At 49.5% G+C, this 20,919-nt stretch overlaps 2 protein-coding genes across 2 annotated transcripts in view; one reads left to right on the forward strand and one right to left on the reverse strand.

Moving 5' to 3' along the window:
- LOC121587715 overlaps window positions 1-9,749 on the reverse strand; it is a 30,274-nt gene extending 20,525 nt beyond the window's left edge. Inside the window, exon 1 of the mRNA XM_041904776.1 lies at window positions 9,084-9,749. The gene's annotated coding sequence lies outside the window, so the exon portion shown is untranslated. The remainder of the gene's footprint in view (window positions 1-9,083) is intronic.
- Window positions 9,750-11,367: 1,618 nt separating this feature from the next.
- LOC121587751 (cyclin-dependent kinase inhibitor 1C-like) lies at window positions 11,368-12,406 on the forward strand. The gene is made up of 2 exons (XM_041904837.1): window positions 11,368-12,171; window positions 12,247-12,406. The coding sequence occupies exons 1-2, from the start codon at window positions 12,092-12,094 to the stop codon at window positions 12,368-12,370; spliced, it is 204 nt and encodes a 67-aa protein (XP_041760771.1). The 5' UTR covers window positions 11,368-12,091; the 3' UTR covers window positions 12,371-12,406.
- The last annotated feature ends 8,513 nt before the right edge of the window (window positions 12,407-20,919 follow it).

A 20,919-nucleotide genomic window follows, 5' to 3' on the forward strand; every position in this document is an offset into this window, starting at 1 on the left:
GCACACAATTTAGATCGGGCGTACCACTTTCACCACTTTCGTTCGGCACCGGCACTGTGGTATTTGTCACCAATTTCTGCCAATGGTTATGGTTGATGCTGCCAATGGCCACTCGCGGGTCCTAGGCAGCCTGGCGTTTAACTGGCGGGGAGGAGGCGCACATTCAATTTTGCATTCAGCGTTTTGCCTTTGTGACCCAGTTCTTTGTTTTGTGTCGCTCGGTTTGAACCCGATTCCATTCAGTCCCGGTTTGGATGAGTTGTGGGTAGGAGAAGGAGACAGGAGTAGCAAGGGGCAACCCTTCTGTGCTGCCAGAGGGTTGTAAACGGTAGAGAGCTAACCAGAGGGCCCAGCTAACTTCCTTTCCCGCGGTGCGCGATGGCGAATCTCGGATACCGTGGATCGATACAAACTGGTTTGACGGTTTGCGAGGGATGGTTTTCTCTTGTTTGTTTGTTTATTGCTTCCTTCGTGCAAAGGAAGCTGCGCCGATAGGAGAAAAGAGCGTGCAGCTGATATGCTGTTTTATGTTAGAACCTGTTTTTTTTTAATTTTTTCTACATAAAATTAGCCATGCCTGCAAGCTGTTGGTACCACCAAGTGACACAGTGAGCATGATGAATACAATGCCGCTAAAACAGTACGACAGGCTATGAAACGATTATTGCACAACGAAAAACGGGAATGATTTACCATAACAAGAAGTAAAAGAACATTCCCTTCTTCTTCCCCAGCAGCAGCAGCAGCAGCAGCATCTTCGGGAGCGGGGCCATCGCACTCGCGTTACATTATTCTGGGTTGAATGTACGAAAATACATTTCCCTCGAAGCTTCGTCATCAAACCCCGGCAGCCGTTTGATGTGAGACGAATGAAGCCCTAGCACAAAAAAACGAGAAAACCCCAAATTCAACCCCCCCCCCCCCCCTTGCAAATGGAGGAAACATTCGGAGCAATTTCCAGAACAGAGCAACCGTGAAGTGTCTCCTCGGCCCTACACTCTCTCGCAGCAGTACAACCGACTTTGCTTTTCCGCTTTGTAAAAGCAAGAGCAACGGGATGATGGGGAAAGTTGGGGGTGGTCTTGTGCACTGGCGTTAACAACGCCGCGGAAAAAGCGTGATTACACTTGACGGTTAATCTATTTTTAATTGGAACGCACGTTTGGCAGGGTGGGCGTTTTGTGTTGCAAGGCCCGTGGCGCGTAATGGCAACATAATGACAACGTTAGACAGAGCCAGAACAGAAGTTTCCTGTTAATATTATCATCAGGGTGTGCGGGTTGCTAACGCATCACCCACGCAGCCAGCCACCCCCGGTCGCTCGCGCGCCTGCTACTTCGTTATAGGAGATTAGCCCGACGTTGATCCTCGTTTGCATCCTCTTTGTGTGTGGATTTATGTTTTTGTTTTGTACTATTGTGATCCCCCTCCCCCTTGATGTAAGCTTAATGCTGTAATGCTTTTCGTTTTGCCGAATGCACAGTTATGTTGAGTCGTGGGCTTTTTTTTCTTGGCTCGGTACCTTGGAGTTTTGGAACGGGTAGGAGGAAAATATCTACGCTGCGAGCGGCCGGGAGTGAACACACAGCCTCCTCCTTCCCTACCGAGATATGGAACAAGTGCGTGGCGTCGACGATCCATTCCAGTAGGGGCTGTGTGGCATTTCCCGCGTTCCTTCCCCGGGCGTTGGAATGGGGGAGGGGGTTTGCGGCCGGCAGACGCGAACGGAAGTAGTTTATTTATTCATTTGTTTGTTCACCTTAATCTGCTCCACAGAGAGCGAGAGAGAGCGGTATGTGGAAAGGCATGGGCTGAGGACCATGCTATTTGGAGGCCTTTTTTTAAGGTTTCTCTGTGGGAAACAAGCTTTGGGTTGCAACTTTATCTTTACATATTTTTTTTCGGTTTTATGTTTGCCTCTGTAAACGGCAAACAAATGCGGTGCCGCTAATGAACGCAATAAACAAATCCCGATGCAGTTTGCTGTGGTGGTCCGTATTGCACCCCGAATGTTTAATGGTGCATTTTTCATGGATCGTGTGATGAAAACCAAAGAGAAATAACCGAGCCTGCTCCTTCCTCTTCCTATATGCCCGTTTGTGAGTGTGTGTGTGTAATAATAGCTTTAGCTAGGTTGCTCCACACACACAGCAAAAAACGGTTAAAAAATAAAGCACCTCCAGTTGGCATGCTATACTAGGCCCAATTTTAAATTATTTCATTACCGGTAACGGGTGTTTCGGGCATCGTTCGGACCTCGGGAGCAGCCGGGTAGAATCGTTCCAGGGCAGGCTGGAAAATGGTGCGAAGGAAAGCGGTTGCCGTTTTCCGATTCTGATCTATTGCCTTTGGGGTTTGAAAACGTTTGGCTTTGGGCTGAGATCGATGTTTTTTGTTGCTGTGTATTCTCCTTTGCACTCCGTTTCTGTGTGTGTGTGTGTGGCTTACAGAACTGTGCTGGATGGAGCGCTTGTAGTTATTGGTAGTTCGCGAGATGATTCCCTCCCGGTGGTTGCGCTGTACATTTTTCGCCCCTTTTCGCCCGATTTTTTTTTTGTGCAAGGTTGCGGAGCGTCTAGAGCAACAACACACACACACACACCGGATGGATGGGGAGCATATTCTATTCTGTTCATCTTATAAAAGCATAACAACAACCATCACAAAACACCCAATTTCGACAGCAGAGGGCGTGCATAGAAGGCAAAAACAGCAAAGCCTAAAAATAAACCATCGTTACGCAGACCAGATACGCGTGATCGGGCAGGTTTTGTACCGATTCCAATTAACGAGCCTCCGTTTTGGGGTGGGTGGGCCTGTGTGGTGAAGTGGCTTAGAACGCCACCGTAGTCCCGGGGCTCGGGATCTTCGGGATCGGGTTAGGAAAGTATGCAGCCTCCACGGGGCTGAATGATGGCGAGAGTGGTGGCTTCGGGCACCTAGAATTCAATTCGCCCCAAAACTTACCAACACCGCTCCTTTCCGTGGGGTGAGGCGGGCGCCCGCGCTATCGATTCGATGCGTTTGGTATGGATTCGAACGAAACGTGCTCTTCAGCTTCACGTCGGTATGCTGCGGTGGTTCATCGAACCGTCCTCTTTTCGAAGGGGGTGTGGTGGTTTGGTAAATGTCTTCCACCCGGGAGGCTCAATCTTGTGTATCGATCGGTCCAGCAACTCGTGTGCTCGAGCTACGTTTTCGACCGTGTGCTGTCGTTTTCAATTAAAACGGTGTACAAAAAAAAAAAGAAGGAAGAAACAAAACTGCACCTCTATCTAATTGAGAGAATCTCACGATTTCAGCCAACCGTGTCCCGGTAGTTCCATTCTCAACGGGCATCTACGGGCGATGACACGGCCATTGCGCATCGCGGGAGTTCACGCGGGAGGGTCGCACGTAAATTTTTCGTTCCATTTTTAAATTGATTCTTTCAGGAACGTTGAAGTTTTTTTTCTTCTCAATCTTTACCCCTCATTTCCAGCCTTCTCCGTTCTCCCCCCCAGTAAGCGTTCTTTATTTGCCGGATCATTTCCTGTGCGCGGGAAAATACTTCATCCGCGCGGCCTTGGAGTCGGCGGCGACCCTGAAGCTACTGGGTGAGCGCAGCATTCTGTGGACTTATTATTCCACAATTCGTCACCGTTACGGTGTTGGGTATTAAGAGCCCCCCCATTTTGGAACGTACATCGGGGGCTAGGGCTCTTCGTTTTCTATAATTAAACGCGTGAGGAAAGCAGATTTGAAGATTGGTTGCTTGCGTGCATTTTTTGCTGTCGTTGGGACGCTGTCATCACCCGGATGATGGGATACAGCGGAGCACCTCTTGCAAAGGTGTTTCGCCTAAATTAATGAAGTTATCTTGAACGGGCCCTTACATTGAGGCTACAGCAGCGTTGGCCCATTGGTAAGATGAACGAAGAAAGGAAGAAAGGTCTATCCCATCGACCCGGGACCGGGTATCTTATTTTGGGATTTGTTTACATTTTGTTGGTCAAACAGTGGTGGAACTTGGGAAAAACTAACACCCAATGCCGGGAGCGAAAGTTAGTCCACAGCGGCACGCCCAAGAGTCAGCTTTAATCTCTCGGGGCCCAGACTTCTCAGCCTCGTCGCAGTGTCCCGGCTGGGGTCGAAGATAAAAGTTATAAGTCGTCGTCTAGTTTGTAAAGAAATTCTACGTCCTCCTTATTTGCATTACCGTCTTGACTCGGTACCTTCCACCACCAAGGGGACATCTCAATCGAACCGTTCTGTTGGCGGTTTAAGTTTGTTTAGGGTCTTCTCTTATCCCCGATATCGTCTTATCTCGGGATGCTCTCAGGCGAAAAACTGTTTACATCCTTCACTCCTGGGAAACTTAACATCCTGTAGTACTGGTGTTTTTTTTTGTTGGTGGTAAAAGAAACGTGAGCCACATATACGCCGATGAAGGGATACCATTGTTCATCGCTGCGCTATTAGATACGCTTAATCAGTGCGTATCGTGTGAAGCGTGTTTCGAAGGAGAAGGACCCATCCGACTCGCAACATGTGCGCTGCAGCAACGAAGCGTACAGGATAATTGAAAGCATTAAAACGAGCGATAAAACAAATTAAACAAAACTTTATCGCCTGCCCCGTAAAAAGCGGTGGCGGTGTAAAACATTTAACCATTGTTCGTTCCATCGTCAGCCGCCCGTCAGCATTATTCATCATGATGTGTGGCCATCGTAGCACGAATGTGTCGCTTCTACAAAGGCGCACTTCCCGGCCACAGCACAGGGTGGACGTGATAACAAAAAGAGGTGAGAGAGAGAGGAAAAAACGAGACCAACTCCTTTTTCGTCCCAATTGTTGGTCGTCATTCGGGCTGAAATGTCTGCCGGTGGTATGTAATGGGTTATTTTACGCCCCTGCCAGCAGCAGCAGCAGCACAAAAGGGTTTCTCCACCACACAAATAAAGAAGGTGGAAAATGATGGTTCAGTTTTATTTGAGCTCGACGGACACGGGCCTCATCCGTCGTCCTCCGCCTGATCGGTCCGATTTGCTCGGTGTGCTTTCAATGGGGCCACAGGACCACCGTACGAGTGTGAGCTTTTTTTTTTGCACAAACGTTTACCAAGCAGGAGGATGGTAGTGTGTGGTTGGGTGGTAGGGAAGAAGCTTGTACAGCGGTCGATTTTCCGCTAAATTAAATTTATCACTTCCAATCCTGATGGTTACTATCTTAATGCTGTTGTAACTGATTTTAATGGATTCCGACGGAATGAAGCGCGTGCTAGAAAGGGCTAACGAGGGGCGCAGAGGGTGCTAGAAAGGGAGCGAAAGAGGGTAGCTTTTGTGTTGGGAGCGATGCAATCGTTTTCATTCATAACTGGACGGGTTTAAACGACCGTAGTAAGAGTACGGGTGCGGGTTAATATGGCAGACACTGATGGAAGTGATAAATTGATATAAATCGTGCGCAAAATGGGACTCATTTGCCACACACGCGTTATAATGAGCGCGTTGCATCTTTAGCAAAAATGAGTTAACTATCATCGACGTATCCTGGTCATGGCACCACACGCGTTTAACGGCTCTGACGAGGGTTTTTGGTGCTCGTCGCATGCGTCGTATCGCTGATGGCTGTGAGATCTGCTTATCAGTTCTATCGAACCGATTACATGTAACGATTATGCCAACTACTATGCCCCGTTATCGGGATGATATTGACCTGCGCAGGAATGCGGTTTGGTACGGGGTTGCGTCTCCGTTTAATCACCACTTTATACCGGGGCTGTAGCAGGGCTACTTCTATCCTAAGAACTGAACTGCGACAAGCAACAGGCTCCATCACTCACCATGTCTCTCTCCCCCCCCCATCCCAGAAGGTTGCTGTTCCGTTTGGTGCAGTTCATCATTATTCGCCATTCGCCTCGATTCGTTGCGATCGTTAAAGGGTGGCATTCTTCGTGCTTCTCGCTCCGTCCGCTTTGCGTCCCGTCCGAATCCGGCCCATCTCGTCGGGCGTGAGATGGTGTCACCGACATCAGAACGATTCCCAGTTCCCAGTACCATTCTGCTGCCACTCACGGCGGACGGGGGAGTGAACGAACCACGGCTTCTGGTTGGGAGGGAACTCGTACCCGCTCGAACGATGCCCAGGTTTTTCAACCCCGATGGGTGCCGTTTGCTGTGGACGCAGTTTTCTAACAATTTACATCGTAACAAACGTACTCTGAGGGGTGGCTGGCCGGGCGGGCGGAGATTGTTGGCGCAGAGTTGCAGAAGATCGGACCAAGTACACCGGTGGTTAATTTGACCCGTTCGGTTCGTTCGTGGCTCCAGGCGTATTGTGGATTGTGTTGCCTCGCCTGCCGCCGACTCGCAGCTTGCGCGCTAAAACGCGAAACTAATTGTCCGTACCTACACATTTCCGCTCGTTTCGTTTCGGAAAACCGGTGTGCTGAGTGTTTTTTGGGAGGAGATTGTTTCATTTTTTTTAGTTCGTTTGTGGGAGGACGCTTTTTCCTGAAGCGACTACAAGAAAGGTTCGTCGCTTTGTTGCAAGAAGCGACTTTAAATCGCTTCTCTCGTTGTCCCCGGTCTGGACGCGAAATTCCAACCCGGAAGAGAATCCGAAAAAAGCGAACTAACGCTCCCTTCTTGACTCCGGTAGCCAGTCGGACGGGCCACACGGCTCCGGAAGTCGTTCCGAAAATGCTGGCAAACAAACGGCAAATGCGTTGATGAGCAACGCGCTCTCGTTCGTCTTATGCTGCTGCGTCTGGTGGGACGGTAACATATCTCTGCGTTCACGTGTGTGTGTATGCGTGTTTGTGTGTGGTTGGGGATATGTTTGGTTTTATTATTCCTCTCCGTACACGGTCGGTAAACCCGAAACGAAGCGTGCCTGATTATAAAACATTGACCTGCGCCGACCGCGGCCACGCAAGTACCGTTGGCTCCGATCTTGCGCGCTCGTGCGCATTTTATTCCGCGAGTATGCTTCTTCATCTTTCTGTTTCCACCTTCTGGATGGGCTTGCTTTTCCGAGGCGTCAGTTAGCTTTACTTTTTTTTGCCTCTTTGCCCTGTGCATCGCTTTCTTAAGCGATCCCATTTCTCCATGCCGCTCAGAACGCCGCCCGTATGCGCCTGGTAAGCGGGAGCATCGTGGAGTGACTGTCGTTTGCTATCCTTCGCTTGTAAAATTGCTCGTAAAGGCGCACACGCGAGAACCTCCCATCTTCCCCTGTCCCGCTCGATGAAAGCGGTAGGGCCAGCAGCAGCAGAAGCAGCAGCAGCCGCCGCAGCGGAGAGATTGTAATTCTTTATACGATCGTACTCTTTTGCGCCCTTTACTCTTACCCACCGTCCTGCTGGTTACTGCTTTTCCTTCGCAGATGGGAATCATGCTCTATGCTACCAGACTTCTATGCATCTTCTATGCAATAGAATAGCTATCATTATGCCTCGCTCGGGTGTACCGGGTGTGTTGTGCCCGTCGATCCCGTGTTTGGCCGGGTGCATCCATACAATTTGCAAAGGCCCGCTCTGTGGCCTTACCTTGACATCCGCCCTTACTGAGGTGCGCGCGCGCAAGAGAGAGGAGGAGTTTCCTTTCTTTTGCGATGCGCCGATGGTGGCACAAGTTTATGGGTGCCTGCACGCTGCGTTACATAAACCAGCCGAAGCTGGGAGAAGGAAGGGAAGCGCACGAACCGTTTGCATGCAGATATTTGCATCCAATTTCGCTTCTATCACTTTTTTCTTCTTCTATGGGTGGCTTTTTAAAGGGAGGATGCCTCCTGTCATCCTGATCTAAAGAAGGCTACGTTTTCCTTGGGGGTTTTTCTTCGCATCGATGTTCGATCGCGCCATATACCTCCGCTTACCCCGTGGGCGCACCATATGGTCACATCGCCATGGGACGGTGGTTGGAAGTGATTGGAAGCGATCGGAAGTGGCCGACAGAAAAAAAAAAGGTCGGCAACATCTCCGGGCCGTGAAGCCAGTTCTCGGTACAACCACACCCGGCGGTGGTGGTGGTGGTTCTGGAGGTTCATTCTGTTTTCCTTCCTTTTTCATTCTACGTAGGAAGACTTCGAAGCGAACTCCAAGTCGCTGCTGGAGTGTGAAGTGGGCTTTCCAGGGCGAGAAGGAAAAACTTCCCCAACGATCGGGCATAATGATGCTTGATAGAGGAGGAAGCGGGTTGGGCTGGCTCCATCGAGAACGGTTTTGTGTGTGTGTGTGTGTGTGTGTGTGTGTGTGTGTCTTTATGTATATCTAACACTGCCGAACAAACGGTGCGAGGAAAAGGGTTGTTTTTGTGGTGATCTTGGCGTCAATGCCATCGGTTGGAGGCGCAAAATCAAACGAAGTATAGAATAAGGGAAATGCAACTCAAAAGGGAAGCGAAGTTCTATTAGAAATTCGTGCCCAAAGGCAAAATACCGCGAATCGATTTAGCATTTATAAGAAGTAGGAGGGATTTGCCAATGGCACCAGAAGAGCGGGAAGTGCACTGGAAGCGTATGCAGCGCTACGACGGTGCACGGCGCTGCTTGTCGCTGTGAAAAATGGATGATACCATCTTCAGGGCGAATGCGATCTAACGCCCGCCAAAGACCGTATGTGTGAGGAACAAGAAGACTCCTCGCTGCAGATCGGAGGGCATAGATTCCAATAATAGCGAAACGAACACACATACACACACAATAAAAAGAACCATGGGCCATACATTATTCGCTGTGAAGGCTTGTGCACGATCTGTAGCCCAGCTTCGGTCGATCAAAGAAGCGATATGCTCTCGTGGGGTTTGAGCGGTGGGTAGGGTGTGAGGGTTAGCAAGGAGCATAGAGCATATATGCGATTGGCACTAAATTGCACATGCTTCAGCGCTCTGCGGATGAATTATCGGACCGATCGACCACTTCCGCAATTTTCCAACCAGGCATGGAAGAATGCACGAAACAACACCCGTAAGTGTTAGCTTGTAAGATAGAGTTTTGGAAGCGCGTGCGCACACAGAGACACATACACACACTTGGGCAAGAACGCGAACATGCTGGAAACGGCGGTTAGGTGCATTGTAGGAGTTGGAGGTGTACAGTACCTGTTAGATAATATGCGGTAGAATGTTAACTCCTGCAGGTTCGGCTTCGCTTTCGCCACCAACTTTCGATCTGTTCGGTGAACGGTTGTGGTTGGGCACACGAGGTGTTGAAGTTCTTTTGCTCCGAAGGTAAGCTCACAGTTCCATAACGTGTAACGGGTATACCACTAGGCAGTAAACACCAAGCTCACAACAAACACACGCACACTTGAACACAAATGCGAGCTTTTCGCTTATCACCGCAAGTCGGTTCTGTTACGTCCGCGTTGAACCGTTTTTCGTTCCAACCACAATCAAACAGGCACTTGCTGCACTGCTGGCGGTCACACACGGTGTCAAGTGTCAAGATGCGTACAAGACAACGTTCCCCGCACGCTGCACGGGCACGGTCTGTTTCACACTGGCCCTCTCTGTTATCCCGCTCGTCAGTAACGACGACGATCACAGCAAATAGCACGCGCACACAGGCTCTCACACACGCGGTTTTGAGAATCAACAAAGCTGCACCCTGCAGAAGACGGCAACGCACAACACCCCTGGTGGACGCTGGTGCTCTGGTGGGTCGAACGAAGATCGGACGAGGGGAAAACCGCATACACAACGGTAAGCACGCACGCAACTGGGGATGCTAGTACGCGGAATGCATCATGAACAATGGTTCGCCAAAGATGAACCGGTGCCTTTTTATGGTCTCGCGGCAAAGAGGTCCGCGGCGTGCTGTTGCGCTTTGGTTCGAAAGTTCGACCTTCCGAAGGAAAAGAGACCGAGAGAGCGAGCGAGGGCGATAACGAGAGCGAGCGAGCAGCTCAACATCCCGCGCCGCGGTAACGATCGTTCCCGGTTCGCCTCCGTCTCGCTCTGGTACGGGTGGTGCTTACGGCTCCAGGGGCGGGTTGGGATCTGGTTCGTCGATCAACCCCTTTCTTTTTCTCAACCCCCGTGTACGCTTTGTGTACAGCTGCCGAGGGGTGTGCGTGGCGCCAGAATGGGCACATCCAGCAAAACCCCCTTTTCGAGAGAGGGAGAGCCAACCCCCATTCCGAGCAAAGCTCGCTCTCTCTCTCATCATCTTCCGCGGTACGTATTTCTGTGTCGGGTGAAGATCGTCCGTTCCCGCATTCCTCCGCATCCGTTCGCGGGCGGCGCGTTCTCACCGTTCGGCCTTCCCCGGGTTGTCTCCCGGTCTGTTCCCCGGGGAAGGGCGTCAGAACGAGAAAGCTGAAGATGAATTGGAACGAAACGAATCGCTGCGGGAGAATCGAAGGGGGTTGAGAAAAAAAAGGTGATGATCGTCCTCGAAAATGGAGAGCGGAAGAGAGAGAAACAGCGATAGAGAACGAGCATCGCGCTCGAGAAAGAAAGTTCCGCCCGGGCTTTGCTGTGCACGATCGAGCGATGGTTGGCTTTTGGGTGAGAATCTTGCTTTTTCCACCTTTGTTTCGCGTGGAGCCCGCGGCCAGAGCTTTTCTCATCCCCTTCTTGTAATGTGGCGAGCGGATCAGAATTGGCCTTTGCGGAGAGCAGCTCTTCTCCGGGCTTCCGAGCTGCACGACGCATACAAAGCATTCTCTCTGGCCAGGTTCGCTCTTCATGGCGACTTTCTTTTGCCACTTTTTCCCCCGAATATTGCCGTTTCGTTTTTTTTTGTTTGCCTTCCTTTCTCCCTCTTGCTATTGGGTCCTCCGCTGCTCCAGCTCCTCCATCTTTGCTTTCTTCTCGATTCTTGATCGCTGCTGGCACCATCGCATATGCTCGAATCCATCAACCCCCTGCCGTGCGTACGGTAGCAATCGGGTTGCCTTCCTACCGTGCCAGACGGTCTGATGTGGCTGATGTTTTTAGCGCCGGCCTTTGTGGAGCTTTGAATGCTTCGATTAATATCACCGGAGAGGATGGGGGTAGCTTAATGGGAGGGCGTTTTAGAAGAATGAACATGCGGGCCAGCTAGACCCGGTGGTAGACAAGAACGACAAAAAAAAACGAAAAAAGGTAAAGGCTTGAAAACAGCTATCCAAGAATTTCCGCTGTCATTTGCTTTGCACATTCCGTGTCGCGTTCACCTGGCACGGCGGCAGACGGAACACACGCTGTTTGACAGGGATAGAACGAGTAGTAGCTCAAGAATAACTGCCCGGTTTGGCAGAAGAATGTTCATGATTGATCTTCCGACGGCGGCAAAGTGCGCGATTTTCTATATTTAGAACCACCATTCGCGCGAAGATGCTAATCATAGCTGACAAACGGATTTCAGAACTTCAAAACAGTCGTTAAGCGCAGGGAGATAAATCGGACGTCGTCCGATGATGACAGTTGTGTGTACAGTTTGCTGTAATCTGTTTTAACGAGTTGTAAATGGATTGAGTGGTGGAAAATGGGAAGAAAGCAATGGCAAAACGCCGTGTAATTAATTTTGCGTAACATCTACAGCAAATATGTCGCTTTTGTTTGAAGATATTGAGCGAGATTGATGAGTTTAGAATCTACACACTTAAAAATATTTCACGACCTCGGTTAAAAAAACTGCCGAAATCCGTCGGATCTTTCGATTCTTGCTGATATGTCAGTTGAAAAAACCCAGTAGCCGAAAATCAGTACCATTTAAAACTGAAATATCAGTTAAATAAAAATTTGAACCGAAACTCGGCAACACAACATGCCGAGCACATACGTTAACACTGCTGTCACCGAGATAATCCGTCAAAATAACCGAGAATTCAGCTTTACTACTTGGATTAGCCGAGGCTCGGTATTCTATCTGTCATTCGCCATTCTGTTAATTTCGTGCTAATGAAACGAAAACCTTTCGGAGTGAGTGTGAAGAAATTGATGTAAAATAAAAAATGTAAAAAAAAAAGTGAAAAAGAGTCTCTCAGCGTGAAAAAAAAGAGAATCAGTAGCGTGCGATCGAGCACAGGTATGAAGCGGGGTTGGGGCTAGGAAACTCCATCAGCGCACGCAACCGGTGCTCTTCAGAGCGTCGCTCGGAGCAGTCCCTATTTAAGGATCAGATGTGGAAGCTAATCCGGTTGCTTCAACCTTTGCCAGACCGTTCAGACCTCCAGGATTCATTTCCGGTCACCTACACGAGGTAAGTATCAACACTCGATCACATGAAATCTAAAAAGGGTTTACTCAGACTTGTTTCACTCTGCCCGCTTTACAGAACCGTGCCTGTACCAGTGCCCGCTCCTTGTCCGGCTCATTTTCCTGTACCGGTACCACATCCAAACGCTGTGCCCCATCCGGCGGTTGAATCGGCGCCTGTCCCAACGCTTTCCATCACATAAAAAAACCCATTTGATACGCAAATAAAATCACTAAAATAAAAATAAAATGTTTTGATATTTTGCCGAAATCTCGATTTGTTCTAACCGAATATCTCGGTTAAACGTAAACGTCAAAACAAAATGACATTAACCGAGATGTCGGCAACAGAAATTTAACCGAGATCTTTGCCGAGATCTCAGTTGTGCAGATCTCGGCAAAAATTAACCGAGATTCGGCAAAATTTTTTAAGAGTGTAAGAATTGACAACCTAATTCCAGAAAAGCATCCACCAGCATTGCAGTGTTGTTTTCGTCCACGACGAGAAATGAATTTCAACCAAACTCCTTGCATTTAACAGCAGGTGTGTCATTCTATTGGAAGATCTAATTGGTGAGAACTCAAGTCCAGCAGCGCAATGTTCAGACTAACTCCAGCGCATTCAATGCATGTTGTATGGTTACAGAGTAGCTTGATGGTGGCTGGCGGGAAGAGGGAAGGAATGTGCTCGGGCATGTGCTATGTTGATATATTCACTTCGAGTGGTAGCACATCGTATGGTAGCATATAGCTTATAATAGCATTTACAGAAAGAGCAGCAGACTCTGGGACCAAACACAAACACACGAACACACACAGACTTCTACGGAGCTCCGAGACGCTTTCAGGCACAGGGCTTGTATGCTGCCAACGTGTACCGGGCGTGTGTGGGCAAGGCAGCATGGGCATGAGCACCGGTGACCGATTTTACATGCGCTCTCGACAGCATGCTGTAAGCATAAGCATACAAACAACACAGGCCCCGGAACCGATCGCTAACGCGAGATCCTCCCACGACAACGGTGACCGTGGCCTTCCCTCGTTGGTCCCGTGTACCCGTGTACAGTTAGATGAATTTCAAGTGCAACCAAACGACCTAGCCGGAGAAGCGTTAGTGCCTAGCAATGGTGGTGGTAGTGGTGGTGGTAGTGTTAAAAAAGCGACATGCTTTTGAAACGATCATCAGCAGCAACCTCTTTGGGCGTGCGCGCTGTGCTTGATCGCGTGGATAACGAGGGAAAGAATGAAAAGGTGTGGACCGAGGCGGTGTGGGTCAGGATGATGGCTGGCCGCGGTCCGCACGAGTGGCTCGGTACTGGAAGGAAAAGAAATGGCTCTAATTGTGGAATAGTACGTGATTTTTTGGCCCGAAAGTGTGGTACGCTGGCGAAGTGAGCTCTCCCGTCGTCGTCGTCGTCGTCGTCGTCATCTCGAGATCTCGTTAGGATGGAAGTGGAATCTTCGTTTCCTGTTCAAGTGTGTGGCATGGTTGTCGGTGGTTTGGGAGGCAAAATTCTTAACGAGTCAGAAATGTTATCGTGTTTTTCCTCTTTTTGTTGCCCCTGCGAGATGCAGCGCATGCAGCGTGAGGGTCGAGTGTGTCCAAACAAAGTATGGAAGAATGGTGTTATTTTGTGTGTACGTGTCGCGAACACACCGAGCATTCTTTTCCTTTCCTGGCAAGTGTGAAGGGCTTGAACAGATGTATAGCAGCTGCCATTTTACAAGAGGAATACTGTCTATAAGGCATACTACTGGAAGGATTGTTATAGAATGCAAAGAATTCCTCAAAGAAGCTTCAAGAATGTCAATTATTGAATGTCAATATTCGGATATTTTCTTTTACAACTAAGCTATTCCAGCGTTTTCGTACATACTTACAGGTTGTACATACCGATCGGGGAGAAAACATCCATCGAAAGCCCCAAGTGTGTTTAGTGCGGCTGATGAAGCAAAACAATATCCGATTTGGAGCGATAGTTGCGCCCGAACGATTTGCATCTCTTTCGTGACTGGATTCGCAACGGGCAGCATACGGCCACGCGCGCTCATTGGTGTTGGTGCGATTCCCTTCAGATTCCGAAAAGTGTCCATCGAAAATCGAGAGCATTCCGCATCACGCATCTCGTTCGAGCGATCGCGAGAGTACCCAACTCTACAGTTAAACGCCCGCCGCACGGCCGATGAAATCTGTTTTAATTGATGTCTGTCGAGGTGAAATAGAATAAGAAAAACGATTTTTTTTTTCTTTGCTCCCCTTTCCGCGCGGTGAGGGTTTTGGGCTAACCACCGGCTGTGGTGCTACAACCGCTACTTCTAGCCGGACCTAGATCGTCCATCTATCGCCGTCCGTCCAGAAACGGTCCAACGGCAAAAGGGTTTCTGGGCAGGCAGCTGATTTCGAACGCCACTAAACGCTGCTGTGTTCTGCTGACGCTGCCGGGAGGAGGTGGAAGAGAGCGAGGCAGGGCATTTGGGGTAGGGTGTTGGGTGAACGATTTTCGCTGAAGTACGACGATAAACTAATTATAGAACTACCGTTTCTAATCTAATTTAATCGCGAGTCTATCAATTTTTCTCCATTCTCATCTGCGCGCCGTGCTACGGATGCGATGGGGTTCGTTGCTTGCTGCTGCTGCACAACCGGTTTAAGTCGATCTTGCCGTTCGTTGCCTGTGCAAGCGGCAAGCGGTGTTACTGGCACGTTTTGCTGATGTAGTTGGTTCTGTGTGTGTGTGTGTGTGTGTGTGTGTGTTTTTTTGTCGCCTGATTCTATGCTTGGTCCTTTTTTGTCACAAGGTAACGACGAAGTGCAGTTTTGAATGTTCATTCCCTGCCTCGTGTGCTTCGATCCGTTTCGATGTCATGGGATGGCTGTTTTTGTTGTGCTTCTGTCTCACGCTGGTATTTTTGGTCTTTTCATGCAGTTGCTGCTTCTGTAAGAGTGCCAAACACCTACATGAGTTTTATTCATTTAAGTTGAATAAATGAAAATATATGGTGCATATGAGATGAGTCAAGATTTTATACTTGGCAAGTACTACCAGATCATTTGAAAATATTTTGTGAAGCTTTGTGGTTAACTGATTATTTTGAACAAATAAAAAGTCAACAACATTAATACTGTCGACAAGTTATGGTTCCATGCGCTTGATCAAGCGGCATGTATAAGATACATGTTGCAAAGTTTCTTATTTACATACTTCTTTACATACATTTATCTTCTTCTTCTATTTGGCGTAACGTCCTATGCGGACATGCCGGCATATACAGGCTTTCGAGACTTAATTCATTACCACGTAGCCAAATAGTCAATCCTTGCTACGGGGGGGGGGGGGGCGGTCCATTCTGGGCTTGAACCCGTGACGGGCATGTTATTAAGTCGTTCGAGTTGACGACTGTACCACGGGTCGGCATACATTTATAGCATTTCCTTAAATACTTCAGTATGTCTTGAGATATTTCTCATACTTTATGTACAAGAGTAATTGAATAAAAGCATTTAATTTACCCTATAAAAGTATGTAATAAATCTACAACAGAATTGACCGTTACACAGAACATTGTAAGTGCTTGTTAAACATGTACGTCTTGCGCTAGGATGAGAAACATAGAATGGACTAACGATGGCCGTGCTTTTAAAACCATAAACTTAAACAAACTCAAACATACTGCCATTATAATCAGATTATACCCCTACGATGTAATGGGTTGACTGTTGTTCGCGAGATAGTGCATAGGACGGACCATTGCTCGGCCTGAAGTCAACCAGAAGAATCCAAGCGTCCCATGTGTAAAACCCGAGGACACCAGTGAACATCTGTTCGATCCTGTGCGCGTCTATGTGTACAGCGTTGTATTACATCGTTAAGCCATTACTGTAATCGACCCGTCCCGGCGACCGATCGAGGTGGTCGATAAACGTACACTTCAAATCATCGTCCATAGCTGGGCCATTGTCTTGCCGTGTTGCGGTTCGCTGTCTGGCGTGTACGGCTCGTTACGTGGCGTGGTAAGAGGCGACTGTAGAATAGTGTAGCGTTTCCTCCCCCCCCTCCCCATTGGGGGAACATTTTTCATCCTACCCCGCGGTACCGCAAGCATCGGCGGAGGCAGATCGTAAGGCCATTGTTTAGGGAAATTTAATATACGGCGCCATAGCAACGACCCTTCACCGGTCAGTTAGGAAAGAAGGAGTAGGTATCGATCGACGCTAGGAATGGTTGGGCGCGTTCGGCGTTCTTGCAGGGCATAGGTTACTCCACCGTTGCAGTGCCGTATCTTATCTACCTTTCTGGCACAGTTTTCCATCCACCAGGTCAAGCTGTGTGAGTGTGCGCGGAATGATGAAAATGCGTCTGTGTACAATCGACATCTTAACCCATATTTTCTCCCCCCGGGCGAAGTACTTCCTGTACCTTTATGCTTATTGCGACAATTTGTTGCTGTTGTTGTTGTTATTGTGGTTGTTTTTTGTTGAATTCAATTTCAGTATTATCATTCCGCTCGTTAGTTTGCTCGCGTACGCTTCTTCGTTTGTTAAGCTACCAAGCGGTAAGTGGCGTTCTTGACCATCAGGGGCCTCGGTTACCGAGAACGGCATGGGAAGAATTTAAAACCGGAACAGCTATGGGGGCGTATAGGAGGAGAGCTGGTGAGAATAAAAGCACAACGGCGGAGAGCGAACCCTTTTACACAATCTTCGTGCGAGATCCACCCAACAAACTCGGCCCGGCAAACAAGATCGCGAGCCCTTTCGCTGTGTCGCTGTTCGTCTCGATCGTTTCTGCACCGGTCCGATTCTTTCCCAGCTCCGTGGGGCCTTCGCGGGTACCGCCCTCTTCCCCATCGTAATGGCCCGTAATTGTCTCGCTGGGTACCGGGTGGTGGTGGTGGTGGTATTAGCACCGGTACCGTAACCTGCACCGCACACGGTTGTCCCGGACGGCGCGGTAACCGTAAACGATGTAGAATTTCTGCGATTCCGAAATGCATCTGGAGCAGCAGGTAGGTGTTGGCGGGGCCGGCATTTAGGGTGCACGCGAGGTGGCGTAGTAGTGCGCCGTGCTAGTTTCGCCGTAACCGAAGCATGTGGTGTAATGGAAGGAACGGAGAACGGTCCAATATTTATTGCATAATGAAAACGGTACAATGTAATGAACTGATTGAAATGAATTTTAATGTTGTTCAAGCATATTTAGTGTTTGACAAATTTAGGTAACTTGCATGCTTGCTGTATTGTTAAGTAAGACTAAAACTAGACTTTTGGCTAAGTTAAACGACCGCAGAAGTTTATATATTGACGATGGCGAGTCATACGTCGCTCTACATCATGCTTCACATTCCTTCAAGTCTCCTGCAAAGCTTTAATAGTCAATTTGTACTTAGGTCCAGCACCATCTTCCCCGCCGTCCGTAGATTCGCTGGTTGACCAAAATGTGGGCCTGTTCTTCGGCCAACTCATCTTCCCACCGGTGGGTCAGTGCGGGTCTGGGGGAGCTAATTTTCTGTGCTTCGTTTTTCTAACGCTTGTGTGCGTGCTGCGATCTTAAACTACTCTGCGACTAAGCAAACAACCATCGCGTGACAGTACGTCCTTAAGGTGAGAAAGCTTAACAGGCGGGCGAAATTATGCTCTTCCCCAAGTTTGGTTCCCCATCCCACCGGGTACGGTCAAGGCAAACGGGGGCCGATAAAGCCGCAGAGGGGGCAGGGCAGCGGTAGGGAGTGCCTGGGTGTGGGTATGATGCGTTCCGGGCGGCGTAAATGCGTCCCAGCACGCATGCAGATTTTTGCACACAGAAGAGGCGGAAGGTGGGCTGCGCAATGCGTGTGAGAGAAATGATGGAAAATGTGTGCTACAGGTAGGTCACGAGGGCCACGAATTGCGGTCGTAGGAAGCGAGTTTTATTTTTCATCACCACCACCACCCCACAACCACCTCATCGTCACATCGGCGGTGGGGAAAGAAAGGGTTAGTCATTGTGCCATTCTTTGGCAGCCGTACGCCGCTGGTTTTAAAAGTTTGGCTTCACACACGCCTTTCTTATGTTCGCTCTCTCACATAGCAAGTAGTAGCAGTGTTTGGAAAACACTTTACGGGAAACGTTTTTCGGAAGCTAAAGTAGAACGCTAAAGATAGGGTGCCGGTGTGCGAGGTACGTATAATGCGGAGTGATATGAACACTCGCGCCACTATTGGCGAATGAAATGAGATCCGCTCTGATAAATTGCTGGCAAGAATATTTGGTTCATTCGAGCCGTATTCCGGACCGTAGGGACGGCTCAGCTGGGCGCGCGGGTGTTGATGGTCACGGTGTTGATGGCTCGTGCTCGTCCAAGGAGAAAACTCCCATATCTTTACGAGTCCCGGGGCCCGTCCGAGCGGGCAATATTGGCTTGTGGGAGGGAACCGGTACACACACACCCCCCTTCCCCTATTAATTTGGACGATCGGAAGTGGGACAGCCGGCAGAAAAGATCATCTGCCCGATTAGTTTGATCTTCGGGCGCGCAGATCAGCCCGACCGACCGGTAACGGGGCCGGAAGGTGTGCGAAGGGCCGAAGCAAACCGGGGGGAAAGGGGGGACACGCGACAGCAACAGCGAGGCGTGTGTGCACGCGCGCGGGCTGATGGTTTAGGGGTGGAATTTCGCTATCGCGAAAACGGAGACGTGAGAAAGAAAGCGATCCCCCGATCGGGCCGGGTTTTCGGGCCGGTGTGTGTAGGAAGAACGGAAAATAGGAATGGGAAGGGGAAGCGGGGGTTGGAAAAGAAAACAAAATAGAAAATCCCGCCCGGTCACAACGCTCCACCGTTGCGAAGAACCCATCGACACACACACACACACACACACAAATACTCAACCCCAGAGTGTGGAGAAAGGCGGGAGGGCGAAACAATAGAGTGAGGAATGTTTGTATGTGTGTGTGTGTGTTTGTGGAAAACAAAACAACGTGAAAAAGAATTGTAAAAAAACAACCCGAGCTAAATGGAAGAAAAACAAGGAAAAATTCGCGCACAGCGAAAAGATGATGAATTTTCTGTGATCCGTACGGCGGGAGAGGGGGCTCTCCTGCCCGTGGAGGGAAAACAATAGCGCGCGCGAATGGAGTGAGCACCGGTGCAGCGTTCCGTTAGATTTTCGGCCTCACACCGTCCTCGGGCCTTAAACGAGTTGTCTGCGTGGTTTGTGAGCGTGCCCCGGTCCGGGAAGGGAACAGCGCACCCCGAAACCGAGTCCCCGTGTGTGTGTCCAGACTGTGTAACACTCGGCCTTCAGGTGCCGGTAAACAATGGCTAGAAATGGCCCAAAACAAAAAAGCTTGCAAAAGGAAGAAGCAGCCGTGAAAGAGTGACTCCGGTGCGGTTTTTTCGGATGGCCTTTTTCGGAATCGCTGTCCAATCCCCGCAAGTTTCCATTGCTCCAGGCATTTTTCTTTTGAGCGGAGAGGGCTTTCGGTGGGCTTCTTTACAATATCCCCTCCTGCCACCTCCGTCGCCACGATGCTTGTCTTGCGAGGGGAGATAAAAAACGCACCCAGAGATGTCCAAAAAAAAAAAGAAAAAGAAAAGCTTCCCAGAAGGTCGCGAGTACAAATTGGTCAAAATCGACCGTGAAGACGACTCGCGATTTCCTCCCCCGGATCGGGGTGATGGTGGCAGTGGTGGTGAGAACTATTATTGAGAAAGGGGCAATTATTCGCTTTATCCGGTTGTGGTTACGCCGGCCCACCCCTGTCCGGGCAAATGGTTCTCATTAAACGCCAAAAGGAGGTTTGACAAAGAATGGCGACCATTTGACCGCGATTATTGCATGAGTTGAGGGAATTTTTGTCTTCGAAAACAGGTAGAAGATAAACCACATTTGCTTTATGTCGTGCTGGTGCCGTAGAGGCGTTGTGCTGAGCTCCAAAACGTTTATCTACTGCTCGCCTCGGTATTAAATTATGTAAGGAAAATGTCTGTACAACAGCGTGCCACGCAAACATGGGCATACAATTATACGCCTCAAGATTCCAGCCCTTCATCGTCAGGCTCTGCTATCAATTGATCAATCAAAAACATTATGCTAGCCATCTTTCAGCTAGGCTGCCTCGGCAGCGCGCTCGCCATCATCCTCGCTGGCAGCTCTGGCAAAACGATAAGCGCCGTTTGAACGTGCACATGATTCTTATTGAATAATCGCTCGGCCAGATCTGCACTCGGCGATAATCGGCGCCGTGGACCTGTTGTTCGTTCGGCAGGCTGGTTTTTCTTCCTGGCGTCGCTGTTCTTTACCTTCTTTCTTTTTTTGTTTGCTAGCGTTCCCCACTCACCATTTGCTGCTGTCACGTAATTTTGCTCGACAAAACTTCGAGCCATCTTCCGGCACGGGAACCTGCTGCCTGTTGCACAGTTCGTTTGCTTGCTCGTGAGCCACGGTGTGAAGCAGAGCACCGAGAGCAGAGAGGGGTTGGTGATGCTAGGCCACTGACAACACGGCATAGATAAGCGGTAGTTGCCGTGTTCACCCGCCAGCCAGCCAGCCAACCACGGGCACTGCTGGAAGGGTAATTTCATTTTCCCAATTTTCTAACTCCTCTCCCGCTCTGCGTTCCGGTGCCGTCTAGTCACAACCCCCCACACGGCCAGTTCCGAGTGGTATGGGAACGAGACCGGGATTTGGCCGGCGTTCTTCGACGGGCTGAGCTGATGGCTCATCACTGGGATGATCTTTGTGAAAGCATCCCCATTCTTACGAGCAGCGC

The sequence above is a fragment of the Anopheles merus genome, chromosome 2R (assembly GCF_017562075.2).
Source record: "Anopheles merus strain MAF chromosome 2R, AmerM5.1, whole genome shotgun sequence".
In the NCBI taxonomy this organism is placed as follows: Eukaryota; Metazoa; Arthropoda; class Insecta; order Diptera; family Culicidae; genus Anopheles; species Anopheles merus.